Source organism: Onychostoma macrolepis, chromosome 12 (assembly GCF_012432095.1).
Source record: "Onychostoma macrolepis isolate SWU-2019 chromosome 12, ASM1243209v1, whole genome shotgun sequence".
NCBI lineage: Eukaryota > Metazoa > Chordata > Actinopteri > Cypriniformes > Cyprinidae > Onychostoma > Onychostoma macrolepis.
In genome coordinates, this window is record NC_081166.1 from 21,296,831 (window position 1) to 21,315,946 (window position 19,116).

The window sequence follows — 19,116 nt, forward strand, 5'->3', positions numbered from 1 at the left end:
TGTATAAAGGGAGAGTAACCTGAAATGGTAGGTGCCATCTCGCTGCCCAAAACCACTGCCAGGAACCAAACAGATGCCTGTTTCTTCCAGTAGCTTCATGCAGTAGAACATATCCGGAGCTTGTCCCTTCTCCTAAAATTGGGAGTGGATGGGGGATTTTGGTTAGAGTTTTATAATGCTGTTTAATTCAACCAAGTGAACTATAATATTATTTCATTTTTTTATTTTATATCATTTTGTTTGTAATAACATTATTCGCTGCAGACCTCACACTTTTCTGGGGATATGCTCATAAACTAATTACAAATTCAAGCTCAAATCCTCAGGTGACAGGAAAGTGTGTATCAAGTGTAGTGGTATTACCAACTAAAACCAATCCTGCAATTCTTACTTTGTTTACTTTGTTATACAAAGCCAGCCTTTATGTTAGGGGTTCGTGGTTGTAGTTTAACTTAAATGAAGGACAGGAGAACGAAGTATCATCAATACACATATCCATTTATTAACGTTTAGCTCAGACCATGAAAAAGGGGAAAACTGAGGACTTATAACATGACGGGAACAAAAGAGCAAACAAGATAATACAAATCAGGTGATTTACGATGATTAACTAATAAGAACCGGAACTAAACCAAATAAGGGAAAACAGGAACTTAGAAGGGCAGACACGTGACACTTTGTGGTTCAAGGGCAGGTTATATTCTTATCATTATTCTGAAATTATTCACTATTATGTACTGAACAACATAATCTTCAAGAATAAATAAAGGGCCAAATCAAAATTCTGCTGCTTTAATAACTAACAAAAGGGAGCACAATGAATTTAATAATTTTATTCACCATAGGCCTATAATCAGAGAATATTAACAACAATATTTGAGAAAATATTTGAGAAAAAGAAACACCCACTGGTTTTGTCTATAAACTATTATTTTGCCCACTTAGCCAATATTTCCTTGTAGGAGTGATGGATTTCCCATTTAATTTTAGGGGTAGTCAATTGTTAGGGCTAGGGTTGGCATGTCCCAGTAAATCATGGTAACTCAGTGGAATATGCTCCATGTGTAACGGGGCGAACGAGACGAGAGACATGCGGATCCATCTGCAAAGCTTTATCCGAAGACGTGGTCATGAAACAGGCATGGGTTGACAACAACAACAACAGGTATAGCACAGGCAAGATGAAAGAGTAATCCAGAAACAGGCATGGGTCAGTCGACGGCGAACGTAATCCAGAGGGCGAGGCAAACGGGGAATCCACAAACAGGAAATATTCCAGGCGAGGTGCAAACAAAGTCCGAAACAGCAAGGCAAAGGGATAATCCAAGACAGACTAAAGTCCAAGGCAGGCAGAGAGCAGACAGGACAAGGTAAACAGGCTAAGATCAAGACACAGATAAATCAGGCATAGAACAGGACTAGACTAGACTAAGACTCAGAAAACTGGGAATGGCTCCGTAATGTTGCTATCACTAACACAGGGATAAATGCTAACAATACTCGGCGATCTGAAAAGGGTCTGAGTGGTTGTTATATAGTGTGTGTGTGATTTGCTGCAGGTGAGTCCAATCAGTGCAATGGAACATGGAGAATGTAGTCTGGAGTGACACAAAACAGTATGTGTAGTGCAGGAGTGAATATAATGGACGGACGACCTCTGGTGGCAATTGGACGGAAGGCCACGGGCAGGATTCGTGACACCATGAATCCCAATTCAAGTCACTTCAAAGGCGAGTCAAGGTGCAGTCACACTGGCGCATTTAGCACATTAGCAAATGTCTGTTGTCAACAGTGTAGCAATGTATTATGCACAGCTCACACAGAAGTCACTTTCAAACCAAGCAGCTATCTGTTAGAAATCAGATATCTGATCAATAAAATGCAAGTTACAAGTGAACAATTGTTAAATTTAACTGATCACAAGTTGATACTACCTTGGCTTCCGGGATGGCTTTCGGTGGGAGGTGGATGCGTGGGAAAGTGTACATTGCACCCTGCACTGGGTTACATTTTATTCCTGGGACCTGATTCAAGATATCTTGTGTCATGTTGGCTTTCTCTGCCAGTGTGGCCAAAGTATCTGTACGTTCCTGAAGACAATGGAGAAAAGGTTTGATTACTTTCTTGTTGGATAGAAATTTGTTAACCGGTACACTCCAAAAATGTAAACCATGATGTACTCTTTTTTTTTTTCTTTTTTTTTTTTGGTGAAACAAGTTTAGACTTAAAGGGTTACTCCACCCCAAAATGAACATTTTGTCATTAATCACTTACCCCCATGTCGTTTCAAACCCATAAAAGCTTCGTTTGTCTTCGGAACACAATTTAAGATATTTTGGATGAAAACCGGGAGGCTTGTGACTGTCCCATTGACTGCTAAGTAAATAACACTGTCAAGGCCCAGAAAAGTATGAAAGACATCGTCAGAATAGTCCATCTGCCATCAATGGTTCAATCTAAATGTTATGAAGTGACGAGAATACTTTTTGTACGCAAAGAAAATAAAAATTACGACTTTATTCATCAACTCGTCTCCTTCGCAAGTGGACTATTTTGATGATCCGTGTGGCGCAGCTGACACAGAACAGCGTACGCAGTTTGCGGATATCCAGTGGATATTCTCCAAAATGGTGCTACGGTGACGAGTTGTTGAATAAAGTCATAATTGTTTTTTTTCTTTGCGTACAAAAAGTATTCTCGCCGCTTCATAACATTCAGATTGAACCACTGATGGCAGATGGACTATTTTGACGATGTCTTTCATACTTTTCTGGGCCTTGACAGTGTTATTTACCTGGCAGTCAATGGGACAGTCACAAGCCTTCTGGTTTTCATCCAAAATATCTTAAATTGTGTTCCAAAGACGAACTAAGCTTTTACGGGTTTGGAACGACATGGGGGTAAGTGATTAATGACAAAATTTTAATTTTGGGTTGGAGTAACCTTTTAATATTTAATATGATTTTTACTTCTGTGAAATTGTGTGTTATTTACAAAGGCATTGAGTCATTTTTTAGAGTGTACAAAGGAAACAATAAACAGGACAATATAGACCTTGATGAATGTGTCATATGAGGGTTCATCTGGTTGGGGTGGATTGACCACTACATCAAGAAGAGCCTGTCCAGGCACTGGAGGACACAGCCGTACAGATACCAACTTAGTGAGTTGAACTTTAACCTCAGGGTCTAGATTTACCACCTCCATATAACCACCACGAAAACCACACCTTAAAGCAAGACAGACAGGTTTAGAGCTTAGCTATTTACTTGATTTATTTTAGGACACTACTATTTGGTCAAAACAAATAATCTCTTTCACAGTATTTGTACTGTATACAATATGCCTTGCCCACATCATTTCACAACCTTTATTTCAAAGTATGGAGGAACAATATAGGAAATTGTCTTTATAGTGACTGCAAAAGTGTTTGTAATTGGTGAATCACAATATGTGATGATTGTGCATGTGCTTGTGTGACATGTAAGATCAAACCTCATTGATTCTGGAGCTTAAAGCAAGCGGGTTTGAGGTTATGTTTACCATATTTGATGACCTCATATGTATGTGTTCATCAATGTTTATATGTGAATAGAAGCCTAATTTCATCTTTTCATCGTATATAGCAATCATGTCTTTTCAGAGGTCTTGAAACTTTTGAATTGTCAAACATCTGATGTAATGGGCTTTCATTTGAGGAACAGAAATCTCACAGGTTTTATTAAAAAAAAAATACCTCCAATTGCGTTTCAAAGATAAAAGTGTTATGGAATTTAAATGGCATAAGGGTGAGTAAATGATGACAGGATTTTCATTATTAGGTGAAATATCCCTTTAAAAACAAGAAGTTGTTAGAAAAACTGTGAGTTGGAACCAAATTCATCAGATTCTATAATATTCTCTATGGAATAATTGTCCCAAATCACCTAAAGATCATTTGCACTTCTCTTGTTTTGGATACTCACTCTCCCATGTAGCACTTTGACGTTGAGTGAAACGAAGCTAGTTCCACTTTCTCAGAGTATTCCGGACCCATTTCAAACAGCACCTTCTTAAAGGAGTGAAATGTACACCCGTCTGCGTAAACATTGTCCTGATAGACCTGGAACAAGCGGAACATATTGAAAATATTATTAATGTGTGTGTTTTTATGTGTATTTAATTAAAAAAACTATAAGCCTATCATACAAATCACCTCATCAGCCATGAGGAAAAGGTTTTCTGCTGCAGCAAATCGGATCACGTCCTCAATGCACTGCCGGCTTTGCACTTGACCTGTCAGGTAAAGACAAACAATGTTGCCAGATTAGTTTGATATGTTTTAGCTCAGTGATTTATCATGATTGTTCCTGTGTTCACAACTGCAACAACAATTTTATGCAAATAAAAATTTGGATAATTGAGAAATCCTTAATAAATACTATTACAGGGTTCTGTAGGTTTTATGAAGGTAAATTTAAGATAAAAAAAAAAAAAAAACTTTTTAAGACCAATTAATGAAATTTTAAATAATAATAATAATTAAAGGGAACACAATACTGTATATTATTAAAACAACAACAAATATGTCAATAAGGTCAGAAAGAAAAAAAAAACTAGAAAACTAGTTTTCATACACCATTGACAGATATGTGTTTGTGCTTTAAGCATAAACTTACTTGATTTTTGTTAAATTCTCAAGAAAACAAGACTTATTCTTATTTTGCATCTCAATAAATGTATCTTAAATTTAAGTTTAATATCAAGTAATATCAAATTAACTTATATTGCAAACACAAACTGGCCACAATAAAAGCTGATAGATATGTCATCACACCTGTGGGGTTGCCAGGATTAATAATGCACAGAGCTCGAGGGCTGCAGTGCTTCTTTGCTTCCTGCAGGGCACGTTGTAACTCACTGATGTCCAAACTCCAGCAGTTGTCTTCATCCAAATAATAACTGATTTGTACAGCACCCAACTCAGCCAGAGCAGCGGAGTACAGAGGATACTGAGGGATGGAAATCATCACTCCCGTACGAGACATTCCTTCCCCTGACACCAGCAATTTAAGCATGGTCTGACACAGACAAAGACAGACTTACTTTAAAAGTAATTCTGATATTTAATTTTCTAACACACTGACATGTAGCAAAAAAAAAAAAAACTAAAACATAAAGAGTGTATGAAGTATCCAGGCAGGCACTCATAAATAAAACTTTGCTTAGATTTTATCATAAAAGTATACATATGTTAGAAAAGAAACTTTTGCACACACACACACACACACACAAACGTTTTCATAAAGTCACCTGTACACATACAAAGTTCATTTTGCGATTAGCCTTATTCTACACCCATGTACTGTAGCCTTCAAGAAATAACCATACAGAGCTGACAATGTCTTTTTAAATACCCATGACCTAATTTGCATATTGTTCCCATTATTTCAATCATGCAATATTTGAAATCTGTGCATTTATGGTTTTGCTCCTAATGTGAATATATCATTTTAAAAATGTCCATGCTATCTTTTTTACTGTCCATTTTGGGCATCAAAAAGTGTGTACTCCATTTCCCACAGACACATAATATAAAAATAAATTTGCCAGAAAAATGCACACAGTGTCTGCGCACACACCTGACCTAACCTTGTGTACACTTTTTTAGTAGTGTGAATTAAAATGCTCTCCACATGACATTTACAATAAAATCTGAGTGAATTTTGTGGACTGAGTCTGAGGAGTGAATTTTGAAGGAAAATTACTTTCTGATTCAAACCGAATACATTTTTTGGGGATGAAGGGAATGAAGACAAAAAATATTAAGTTCCACAAATAAATGTAGCCGCATGTGCTGTGTCTGACATTGCGCAGTATCAGAGCCTTATGCTTGTGTTGGGTTTATACCAGCACGTTTCTGAACCGTCGCCAGAAGCGGCTCTCCAAGGCGTTTATAGAGCGATCTGTCATGACACATCAAAGACTGTCAAAACGCCATTTATTATTTGAATTTCCTGGAAAAAAAGAAAACTGTATTCATTCGGTACACATGCGCACCAAACCGAAAGACCCGTACCGAAATGGTTTGGTACGAATACGTGTACCGTTACACCCCTATTACACCCTGATTAGCCTTTGTTGATTGTGCCACATTTTTGCCAAAGGTGGACCACATTTGGTTGGTACTATTTGGGCCATATTTACTATTTACCACATGGGCCACTTAAGGGTCACATTCAGATTACACATTGCCGTGAACACCACATCTTTGCCTACAGAGGCCCACATGTGATTTAATCCATTTGGGCCATTTTTGCTATTTTACATGTGGGCCACTTCAGGCTTACATCCATTTTGTACAGGCCATAAGAAGGCCAGCAGTGCTGTATCATTGCCTTAAGTGGCCCACATCCGCATGCTATCTGGGAACCCTCTGGTTGTGTTCGGATTCCTGTCACACTTCTTGTGTTCCCGGTCAAAAATGACCGGTCTCCAAACAATTGCTTATAAATCTGTCATTATGCTATCTCACCAAATATTGGATTCAAATTGTTGCCCTTGTCAAATTGTTTTCTTTCATTTAGGATTTTTTCAGCTATTTGCATCTGATTAATCGTAGGCCTCATTTATCCGAAAGTAGGTACCTCATTTTTTTAGTGAAAAAAGAATTTTTTATGAATAATTTTCACAATATGTGTAATGGATGGGTCTGGTAACCATCCATCCGGCCACCAGAGGGAGCCTTCCCCAGAATACTGACTGTCTCTTCATCAGGGGTTACTTCCTGTTTGGTGACCTATTTATACCATGCTGTTCCTCACATTCATTGCGAAGTATTGCTAGTTCTCACTGCCTTACCAAGCGTTGTCATTTATTGTGTTTTGCCTTATCGTTATGATATCTATGCCTGCCTTTATTGACCACTGTTTTTTGGATCATCTATTCTGTTTTGTTTGCCTGATTGGACTGATCGCCTGTGTATTGAAAACCTGCCTGTCTCATCAACGACGATACAGCTTTGTGGTTTGGATTTGTCTGCTAAACACTATTAAACTTCTTGCATTTGGATCTTACATCTTGTTTATGTCTTCACCTATGGCTCCATCACAGAATACTAATGACACCCTCACGCAATACATCCGTTCTCTTCCTACACACCATAACCCCCCAGTAAGACTTGCCCTACCTGATAAATTTAATGGCTCATTAAAAATGTAATGTTATCCTACAACAAATTGATTACTCTTGCTATTAAGATCGACAATTTGAACCCATGTTCAAGCCGCCAGATGGCAAATAATCTGGACCAAGTCCAGGCATGTTCCGACTCACACGAACCCATGCAAATTGCATCAACTTGTCTATCATCCGAGGAGCGAGACCAACGCCAGAAGGGGAATCTGTGTTACTACTGTGGAGAGGAAAAACATTGTAATGCTGTTTGCCCACACAAGGCCAAAATATCCTCCTCAAACACCAACAGTGTGAGTACCATTGAACTTTCTTACCCATCCAAACGCAGCTTTCTACTTAATTATAAGTTGGGTTGTGATACCACCTCTCAATGTGTTTCAGCACTTGTAGATTCAGGATCTGTTGTTAATGTAATCAACGAGGAACTAGTTACCAGATTCAAGATTCCTACCTCTCCCTGCATCCCAACCATTAACATCACAACCATCGACAATGGTACAATTGGCTCATGGATTTCAGCTATTACTCAACCCGTTACTCTTAAACATTAAAGCACACTTAGTGTGATAAACAGTGCACATTTTCAATCAGATGCAAATAGAAACACAAAACCAGTCTAAATGAAAGAAAACAAATTGAAAAAAAGAAGGAATCCAATATTTGGTGATATTATAGAAAAATTAGAGATTTATAAGCAATTGTTTGGAGTCCGGTCATTTTTGACCGGGAACACCATAAGTGTGACTTTTTGCAATTTTGGACAAAATAAAAGCATTTAAAAGCAAACTTCCTGATTAAACATTAAGGCACACTAGTGTGATAAACAATGCAAATTTTCATAATTTGTTTTATCTCATATTGTGAAAATTATGCATAAAAAATGCTTTTTTTACTCAAAAAATGAGGTGCCTACTTTCAGATAAATAAGGCCTATGACTAATCAGATGCAAATAGAAACACAAAACCAGTCCTAAATGAAAGAAAACAAGTTAACAAAAAGACTGAATCCAATATTTGATAATAATATAGCATAATAACAGATTTATAAGCAATTGTTTGGAGTCCGGTCATTTTTGACCGGAAACACCACAAGTGTGACTTTTTGCAATTTTGTAGAAAATAAAAGCATTTAAAAGCAAAATTCCTGATTAAACATTAAAGCACACTAGTGTGATAAACAGTGTAAATTTTTATAATTTTTTGTTTAATACTGTGAAAATTATTCAGAAAAAAAATTGAACACCACAAGTGTTACTAGGTGAAATAAAACCCACAAAAAATTACAAAAATTCCAAAAAATTCTGAGAAGTACTTATACCCTGCGTGAACAAAGTCAGTAAGTTTGAGTCCAATGCCATAATGTTAACTAGTATTTTTGGGAAAAAGAAAATCTTCTCCAGGTCAATTTGACCCGAACACAACCAGAGGGTTAATGGGGTAGCAGGGAGCTTGATTGACAGGCAATCTGACCAATCAGAATGCCGATATCATGTGCCGCCTCTGCTATCCGCCATGTTGCCCGACATCTACGGCTGGTCTCCATAGAAATCCATGTTAAAACTGGGTTAAAAAGATAGACTGAATTGAAACTTTTTCAATATAACTAAATATAAAAATGTTGCAGGGTTAAACTGTGTTGTTGTTGGCTACCACAGTAATCGCAATAAGCTAAGGATTTCCTTTAAATTACTTGTTTTGCATACCAGAAATCTGTCATGTCCGTTGCTGTATGCATGGCTTAAGTTAAAATACTGAGTGTTAAATAATAAAATAATATGTTAAAACGTGTGATGACTGTGCTCTTATCATTCTGTGGACAAAATCCTGTGAACTTCGCCCTGATCAGGAGCTGTTTATTCAAGTGTGCTATTAGTATACTTCTTTTAAACTAAAACATAGGAAAGTATACTTTTTATGTACTTCTCAGAAATATACTTAAAATGACATTTAAGTATACTTGACTTATACTTAGAAAAAGTTTAAATATATGTGCTCCTAGAATCCGTGTTTTCATTGTTATATGGTAGGGGACGCTAGTACACATCTTCTTTACAGAATGTCCAAAAAACACAAGTGAAGAAGAAACTGAAACAACAGATGCTTCCACGTGTAATCTAACACGATCATCTAACATAAAACAGCATCAAAACTGTGTACCGTTATGGAATAAAATGTCACCAATGAAGAGGTAATAATGACTGTCAAGCTTTGGGGTGTTGATTGATTCCGTCTACATTTTGATTATCATTCTGTATCCAATTCATATTGCTTTTTCAGCTTTTTGTTCAAAATATTGTTTATTTCTTTATTTTTTATTTATAAACTATTTATGAAACCCACATTCAAGTGTTTAAAAAAAGAATGCAAGAAGCTAGAATAAAATGTTTTTATTTACAAGCAGATAATCTGTTCTTTTTTTTTGATGTTTTGCATGTTCAGATATTCATATAACAAAATATATACAAATTAATACCTAAATAGGGACATAGTAATATACTTAAAGTATGATGTAAAGTTCACTTTAAAAAAAAAAAGTATGAGTATACTTTCAGTATAAAACTACTAAATTAGTAGTTTACTGACACTGTACTTCAAAGTGTACTAAAAATACTACTACAAGTATTTAATTACTGAACTATAAGTATACATTTAAGTTCACTTTTAGTATAGTTGCAGTACAAGCTAAAAACATTGATGTAATCTAGTTGTGTACTCAAAGTTTACTACTGTTATACTTAAAGTATACTTAAAAGTATACTTCTATATACTAGAAAGTGGGCCAATTTAGTCCCAAAGAGTACTGAAATAGTACACTTACAAGTATAATACAAGTACACTGATATTTGTAGACTTACTACATAAGTAAAGTTCAAGTATATTTTTAAGTATACTTTAAGTATACTTAATAAAATAAACTTCAAGTATACTACTTTTTGGTAAGGTATGCACATGTGCGCTCATCTGTTTTCAATGCAGCTAACCTCGCATTGCTTCACCTTCCCACTCATTAACCTATGACAGGTCCTTTACTGCAAAAAGACGGTCAATGCGACACTGTAAAGTGATGAAACTACTGCACCATGTGCTTTTTTAAATCATTTTCATAGGTTTCACATTATATTGTTGGCTCGGTGGACTTAAACTTGAAAAATGGTGTGTTCCGCTGTTGAAATAAAATACTTTCTGATGTTTATTTATGTTCATTTCATGCTTTACGTAAATATGAAATGACGATCAGTTCACATGTTTTAACTGAGGCAATACGACACATTAAAGAGCCACAAAATGGTATTTATTGTTTGAATTTCTTTAAAAATGACAAAATATGAAAGCTGAGAGTCCTGAGACCTTGTTTCACACCAGAAGTACCTGCTCTGTCTTGTCTGTCGGCACGTTGTCAGTTTCTTCTTTGCTCTGCAATGTATTTTTCACTGCGTTCAAGGTCCAGAAAGGTACCAAGAACATCGACAAAATAGTCCATCAGTGGTTCAAACGTCATTTTACAAAGCGACGAGGATACTTTTTGTATGCAAAGAAAACAAAAATAATGACTTTATTCAACAATTCTTCTCCTCAGCGTCACCCTAGTGTTTAACTTGTAAGCACAAAACACAAGATACTTCTCTTTTCAATGTAAATAAAACTTTATTGGATAAATCTAAGACATATAAACTAATCAAACATATGAACACATGCATTCACACATTCACATGTTGTAGGAAGAGAGAAAGTGAGGAAAGGATGAGTTTAAGAGAATGAAAATGTGAAATCCCAATGTGGCGGGGGGGGCGTGGTTCAGCGAGGTCTGCAGCGGGAGAGAGAGAAAGGAGACGAGCGGTGCGTAAGTGGGTCAAGTGCAATTGATAACACCTGTGTCTTGTTTCAGTAATTGGCATGGAGGGACCGGATAAAGCCACCAGAACGGGAGGCTAGAGAGAGAGAAGGACTGGGAACTCGAGGTGGACAGAGAGTATGTGCTAGAGGAAAAGAGGATACGCAGATCTGATATTCGGAGTTATTTGTTGAAATGTTTGGGAGCGCAGTGAGCGCCCCGCCTTGTTTTGTTGTGTGAAAGAGCACCAGATTAAAAAGCCTACGAGTCCCAGTCACGCCGACCCTGTCTTTTTCCTCCCACCCTTGAACCACATCACACTGGTGCCAAAACCCGGGAGGAAGGAAAAAGGAACGCCACCGCCGCCATGCAGTCCCCGCCGACTTCGCCATTTGCGGAGGTTATCCAGTCACTCGCAGGACTCCACCAGGAACACCATCAGGCCCTGCTGGGCATAAGGGACGATCAGGAACGGAGTTTTCGTGCCCTCCTCCAAGCCCAGCAGGAAGACCGCGAGTTGTTCCGGAGCTGGATTGACCGGGAGGTTCGGGCCACTCGTTCTCCATCTGCCTCAGCCCCGCCCCCTCACGTACCTCTCAACAAAATGGGTCCCCAGGACGACCCGGAGGCATTCTTGGACCTGTTTGAGAGGTCGGCTGAGGCATCTGGGTGGCCTCTTGTGGACTGGCCAGTGCGGCTCATCCCTCTGCTGTCAGGAGAAGCCCAGGTCGCCGCACAACAACTGCCGGTTCAGAACCTCCTGGTCTACGAAGACCTGAAACACGCCATCCTCCAGAGGGTCGGCCTGAGTCCCGAGCAGCACCGCCAGCGCTTCCGGTCCCTGGATCTTGGGGACAGTGGCCGACCCTTCGTGATGGCCCAACAGCTCCGGGACGCCTGCCACAGATGGCTGATGGCCGATGGAAGCGACGTCGAGGAGGTAATCGACAAAGTGGTGCTGGAGCAGTTTGTGAACCGCCCGGCGTCGCTGAAACAGGCCATCCAGCTGGTGGAGGACCAGATGGTGGCGTGTCCCGGGGTCGGCGAGGCCCTGCCATCTGTCTCTCTCTCTCCCTCCTCTCCTGTGTTTCTGCCCTATAAACCGGGGACCCAGGTCATTTCATCAGTCGGTGTCCTGTGATGGAGGTGGGGACACTGATACGGGTCCCGGACGACCCACAGGCTGCCCCCGATCAAGCTGGCCAGTACCAAATACCTGTGAGTATTAAGGGGGGTACGTATCAGGCCTTGGTGGATTCGGGATGTAACCAATCCTCAATGCATCAAAGCCTGATTCAACCAGAGGCATTGGATAAGAGCCGCATGGTTAGGGTGCGGTGTATACACGGGGACGTGGTGAACTACCCCCTAGTGTCGGTGGCTATTCAATTTCGGGGACAAAAGCATAGAATAGAGGTGGCAGTTAGCCCGCACCTCAGACATCCGCTGATTTTGGGAACAAATTGGCCAGGGTTTGATGTATTATTGGGGCATTTATGTGCGGATGTCTCCTGGGGCCATGGGAAGCGGGGAAGGGGGGCGGTCGCGCAGCTGGGAGAGGCTGAGCCGTGACCAATGGGAGCTGAGACAGGGGAACGGAGTGCTGTGGTGAGGAGAAACCTCACAGAGTGTGATGATTTTCCCCTGGAACAGTCCCAGGATGAGTCGCTCAAACACGCCTTTGATCAGGTCCGTGCCATCGACGGACAGCCTCTCCAGCCAACGCGATCGCTCTCCTACCCTTATTTTGCTATTTTAAAAGATCGGTTGTATCGAGTGACCCAGGACACTCAGTCAAAACAAGATACAACGCAGTTATTAGTACCAAAGGGCCGTCGGGAAATGCTTTTCCAGGCGGCTCATTGCAATCCGATGGCTGGGCATTTGGGACAAACTGCAACACTGAATCGTCTAATGACCCGATTTTTCTGGCCGGGCATTCATGAGAACGTGCGCAGGTGGTGTGCGTCTTGTCGTGAATGTCAGCTGGTGAACCCACCGGCCACCCCAAAAGCACCATTGTGCCCGCTCCCTCTGATGCAGGTCTCCTTCGAACGAATTGGCATGGACCTCATCGGGCCATTAGAACGATCTGCACGTGGGCATCGCTTTGCTTTAGTCCTGGTGGATTATGCAACGTGATATCCAGAAGCAGTGGCGCTCCGCAGCATCTCCGCGAAAAGTGTGGCGGACGCATTGTTTCATTTAATCTCCCGGGTGGGAATCCCGAAAGAGATTCTCACCGATCAGGGCACGGCGTTTATGTCACGGACCCTCCGCGAGCTTTACGAGTTATTGGGCATTAAATCGATTCGTACCAGCGTCTACCACCCACAAACAGACGGTCTGGTCGAACGGTTTAATCGCACGTTGAAAACCATGATTCGGAAGTTCGTTCACGAGGACGCCAAAAATTGGGACAAGTGGCTGGAACCCCTGTTATTTGCCGTGCGCGAGGTTCCCCAAGCCTCCACGGGGTTTTCCCCCTTTGAGCTTCTCTACGGACGACAGCCCCGTGGGGTTTTGGACATCCTAAGAGAAACTTGGGAGGACGGACCTTCGACTGGTAAGAACGAAATTCAGTATGTGCTGGACCTGAGAACAAAACTCCACACTTTGGGGCGGCTCTCTATGGAGAATTTGTTACAGGCTCAGGACAGACAAAGCTGGCTTTATAACAGGGGAACCAGATTACGCAAATTTGCACCGGGAGAGAAAGTGCTTGTATTGCTCCCAACTTCTAGCTCCAAATTACTCGCCAAGTGGCAAGGACCCTTTGAGGTCACACGACGAGTTGGGGATCTCAATTATGAGGTGGTATGGTCAGACAGGAACGGTGCACGTCAAATTTACCATCTCAATCTCCTTAAAAATGGAGCGAGGCGGAGTCAGTGATGTTGGCGATGGTGGTGAGTGGAGAGGAAGATCTCGGGCCAGAAGTGAAAGCTAAAACCCAATCTCTCGCTCTGGCCCCAGCAGGGGATCACCTCTCACCATCCCAGCTCACTGACGTGGCCAAGTTGCAAGCGGAGTTCGCCGATGTGTTCTCGCCCCTGCCTGGTCGCACAGACCTCATTCAGCACCACATTGAGACCGAGCCCGGTGTGGTAGTGCGCAGCCGGCCGTATCGTTTACCTGAACACAAAAAAAAAAGGTAGTTCAGGCTGAATTAGAAGTGATGCTGGATATGGGAGTAATAGAGGAATCCAACAGTGACTGGGCGAGCCCGATAGTTTTAGTGCCTAAAACGGACGGCTCGGTCCGGTTCTGTGTAGACTACCGGAAGGTGAATGCTGATGCATTCGATGCATATCCAATGCCGCGGGTTGACGAGTTGCTTGATCGGCTAGGCTCGGCTCGGCTCGCTTTTATTCGACACTGGATTTAACGAAAGGATATTGGCAGATCCCCTTGACTCCGATATCCAAAGAAAAAACAGCCTTCACAACGCCGTTTGGATTACACCAATTTGTTACACTTCCTTTCGGCTTGTTCGGGGCTCCCGCCACCTTTCAGCGGCTCATGGACCGAATACTCCGACCACATGCTGCATATGCCGCTGCCTATTTAGATGACATTATCATCTACAGCAACGACTGGCAGCGTCATATGCTGCATTTACGGTCCGTTCTGAGATCGCTGAGAGGGGCGGGGCTGACGGCCAACCCGAGGAAGTGTGCGGTTGGGCGTGTGGAGGTCAGGTATCTGGGTTTCCACTTGGGTCACGGGCAGGTGCGTCCCCAAATTGATAAGACCGCAGCGGTTGCGACCTGTCCGAGACCCAAGACCAAAAAGGAGGTGAGGCAGTTCCTGGGGCTGGCGGGATATTATAGGAGATTTGTGCCCAAGTATTCGGACCTCACCAGCCCGCTGACTGACCTCACTAAAAAGGAAGCACCAGATCCGGTCCAGTGGACGGAGCAGTGCCAGCAGGCTTTCACCCAGATAAAGGCTGCTCTGTGTGGCGGGCCGCTCCTACACTCTCCTGACTTTTCTCTCCCTTTTTTGTTGCAGACTGACGCGTCGGACAGGGGGCTTGGAGCAGTCCTGTCCCAGGAGGTAGAGGGTGAGGAACGACCGGTGCTGTACATCAGTCGTAAGCTCTCGAAGAGAGAGAACGATGTACAGCACCATAGAAAAGGAGTGTTTGGCGATAAGGTGGGCGGTCCTCACCCTCCGCTATTATCTCCTGGGGCGGGAATTCACTCTCTGTTCGGACCACGCCCCCCTGCAGTGGCTCCACCGCATGAAGGATACCAACGCGCGGATCACCCGTTGGTATCTGGCATTACAGCCCTTTAAATTCAAGGTGGTCCACAGGCCGGGGCCGCAGATGGCTGTAGCCGACTTCCTCTCCAGAAATGGGGGGGGAGGGGCTGCAGGCCGGAGGGCTCCCCGGCCTGAGTCGGGCGGTGGGGGTATGTGGCGGGGGGGGGCGTGGTTCAGCGAGGTCTGCAGCGGGAGAGAGAGAAAGGAGACGAGTGGTGCGTAAGTGGGTCAAGTGCAATTGATAACACCTGTGTCTTGTTTCAGTAATTGGCATGGAGGGACCGGATAAAGCCACCAGAACGGGAGGCTAGACAGAGAGAAGGACTGGGAACTCGAGGTGGACAGAGAGACTGGTGCTAGAGGAAAAGAGGATACGCAGATCTGATATTCTGAGTTATTTGTTGAAATGTTTGGGAGCGCAGTGAGCGCCCCGCCTTGTTTTGTTGTGTGAAAGAGCACCAGATTAAAAAGCCTACGAGTCCCAGTCATGCCGACCCTGTCTTTTTCCTCCCACCCTTGAACCACATCACACCCAAGTTTACAGCAATATGTGCAATTGCATAGACCTGAACAACCATCAATCACTTAATTAACCCTCGCATTGAGTTTCTCAATGAGGCTAAAATTGACATTAAATGCACCAAGAGTTGTATTACTTGCGTTGCCTTTGTGTTAAGGGATTCCCTTTTGTCCTCATCTTTGCAGGAAAGGGGGTTTCCCAAGGTTTCTGATTGGTTGGAAGTTCAGTAGTCGTTGAAGTGATGTCTTGGGAAGCCAATGGTTGGGCATTGACTGAAGATGCTGAGTTGTGGCTGGTAGAAGTTTTGAGGCGGTCACAGGCTCGAGTTGAACTCATGGCGGCAAAACTTAAACTGAGAACATGAAACTCACAACAGAAAAGAAAAGAAACTAAAGTAAAAGAAAGAAAGGATGTAACGAAACTAGGTGGTTTTTCTTCTCATCGTGGTTAAGTAGCAGCTAGCATGTAGGCCAGAGCACGCTCAAAGAGCGCTAAAAACAGCGTCAAAACGCGGTGGAAAAAAGCAACAGCAAAAAGAGAAGAAGAGAGAGATTTGATGGTGTCCTGAGTTTTTAAACTCGGCTTTTGGACACATCCAACTGGTGTGTTGATCAATTAGATATTATCTTAGCTCGGGGTGTTGCTCTGTTTCTCCTCCCCATCATAAATCAGCATGTTATCTGGTCAGTCACATGTCCGAACTTTACACGCTCTTGCAAAGTGTACTTTTGGATGTGATTTCTATAACCAGAATATGATACATTTGACAAAGAATTAATTGAAAGAAGCGTTTCAAGCATGATTTTTCAAACTCATACATACCAAAAATGAATATGAACCTATTTAAGTTATTCAATAGTTATTAAAAAGACATACACAATAAGTGATTAAAACATGATAGTCACATGTGTGGGTTACATGTCATACATAATATGGAGTTATGCATAGAAATGATTAGTTGCTCAAAAGTCCTTTTAAGATGATTTTGGTGCATCTACACATAGAAGACGGTTTCTGTGCCATTCTGTGCGCATACGGACATGTTCTGTGAAGAGAGGTTAAAAGGTCTCAAGGAATTTCAGTCTGGTTCTTTGTCTTCTAGGTGGGGGAAACCTCTCCAAGAAAGTCTGTAGCTTGTGATTTCTATCACAGATTTACATGTGATGGTCACGCGGTACATCTCTTTGACCATTAATCTTAGTTACTTGCCCCAAATTGACAAACTCCTTCCTGTTGGAATGGTCAATAAGTGTTCTTTTGTTTTAATGTTGTGAGCTGCTCAAAGCTGCTAGTTGCTGGACTTGCTTCAGACTCGTGACGCCAGGGTACCGTGGACAGATTTATGACATTGTCTTGTTATCTGGGGCCTCTCTGTGGAATTTGGCTCTTTGGGTTGTTCAACACTAATCTGATCGAATCTTAATTTGTCTGATTCGCTCTGATATCTTACATTAAAGACGTTATTTTTGTTTTCTGTGGGCACAAAAAGTATTCTCGTAGCTTCGTAAAATTACGATTGAACCACTGATGTCCATTTTAACGGTGTCCTTACTATGTTTCTGTGCCTTGATTGTGGAAGTACCCTTGCTGTCAGAGAGCTCTCAGATTTCATCAAAAATATCTTAATATTATAATGTCTTTACTTTATCTACAGGTCATTACATCTAGAATTTTGAAGTAAAATAAAGTAGTGCAGTAAAAATAAATAAATAAATTGTGCATGCTCCCACTCTGACCAACCCAGATGATGTCAAGGAGAAGTTCTATGATGATCAAAAAAAAAGCTCATCATCCTTGCGATTTCAATGCCCAGGTTGGCACAGAATTTAACAATGGAGCTATAGGTAGACATGGCATTGGGAAGTGCAACTCCAATGGACTTCTCTTACTACAGTTCTGCACTGAATATGAGCTGCTCATTACAAATACAATCTTTCGCCTCCCTACTCGAAATAAAATATTATGGATTCATCCACGCTCTAGGCACTGGCATCTTATTGACTTTGTTATCGTCAGGAGGAGGGACGGACAGGATGTAAGGGTGACAAAACACATGGATTTTGTCACCCTTACATCCTGTCCGTCCCTCCTCCTGACGATAACAAAGTCAATAAGATGGAGCTGACTGTTGGACTGACCATAGACTTATCATCAGCAAGATGAACTTAAGAACACTCCAGAAAAGACGGGAACAAGGGAAGACTGCACCAAAGCGGCTGAACATCTCAAAGCTGAAGAAGTCAGAGGTCAAGCAACAGCTGACAGAGAAACTGGAGAACTTAGCTGTCCATCTCCAGATTAATGACAACATCGAGGACAGCTGGGCTACATTTTGTGACAGTCTACTCCTCCACCTATGGGCTACTTGGTCGTTGTAAGCGGATGCACCAAGACTGGTCTGATGATAACAATGAGGAAATTTAATCACTGTTGAAAGAAAAGCATAGACTTCACTGGATTTACCTTAGTAATAAGTCTCCAAACAAGGCAGCCTTTAACAGCATTCGCAGTGTGCTTCAACACAAACTTCGGAAAATGCAAGATGATTGTCTGACCCAGAAAGCCTGCTAAATCCAGGCCTATGCTGATACGAACAACACAAAACACTTCTACGACTCTATCAAGGAAGTGTACGGACCCCAACCTGTCAGCTCATCCCCAGTTCTCACTGATGATGGAACAACACAGCTTACAGAGAAATCACAGATACTTGAGCGGTGGGCAGAGCATTTTGATGCAGTCCTCAACAACTTAGCCCACATCTGTGAAGAAGCAATCAACAGGCTACCACAGGTAACTGTCAATGATGATCTCGATATGCCCCCACACTGTCAGAAGTCGACAAAGCCATCAACCAACTGTCGAATGGCAAAGCTGCTGGAGCTGATGCGATCCCATCTGAGATTTACAAAGTTGCTGAACCATGCCTGCATAACAAGCTGACAGAACTATTCCAAACAATGTGGGTGCAAGGCACTCTCCCTCGAGACTTCAAGGATGCCACCATTGTGCACCTCAACAAACGTAAAGGAAACAGACAGATGTACGATAATCACAGTGGAATCTCACTTCTCTGCATTGCAGGTAAAATTCTTGCGAGAATTCTTCTGAACCATCTTACGATGCACCTAGAGCAGGGGCTGCTTCCTGAGAGCCAGTGCGGATTCAGGAAAGAACAAGGAACAGTAGACATGATATTTGCTGCCCGACAACTTCAAGAAAAGTTCCAGGAGCAAAATGTTGACCTCTATACCACCTTTGTGGACCTAACCAAGGCATTCGACACCGTAAGTCGTGAGGGGCTCTGGAAGATCATGAG

At 42.0% G+C, this 19,116-nt stretch overlaps 1 protein-coding gene across 1 annotated transcript in view; it reads right to left on the bottom strand.

The window, feature by feature from the left end:
- si:ch211-217a12.1 (alanine aminotransferase 2-like) overlaps window positions 1-19,116 on the bottom strand; it is a 71,429-nt gene that overhangs the window by 17,689 nt on the left and 34,624 nt on the right. The window contains exons 6-11 of the mRNA XM_058792700.1: window positions 4,817-5,060; window positions 4,196-4,275; window positions 3,966-4,102; window positions 3,055-3,229; window positions 1,935-2,090; window positions 20-132 (exon numbers count right to left, since the gene is read on the bottom strand). Coding sequence (XP_058648683.1) covers window positions 20-132; window positions 1,935-2,090; window positions 3,055-3,229; window positions 3,966-4,102; window positions 4,196-4,275; window positions 4,817-5,060 — 905 coding nt within the window. The remainder of the gene's footprint in view (window positions 1-19; window positions 133-1,934; window positions 2,091-3,054; window positions 3,230-3,965; window positions 4,103-4,195; window positions 4,276-4,816; window positions 5,061-19,116) is intronic.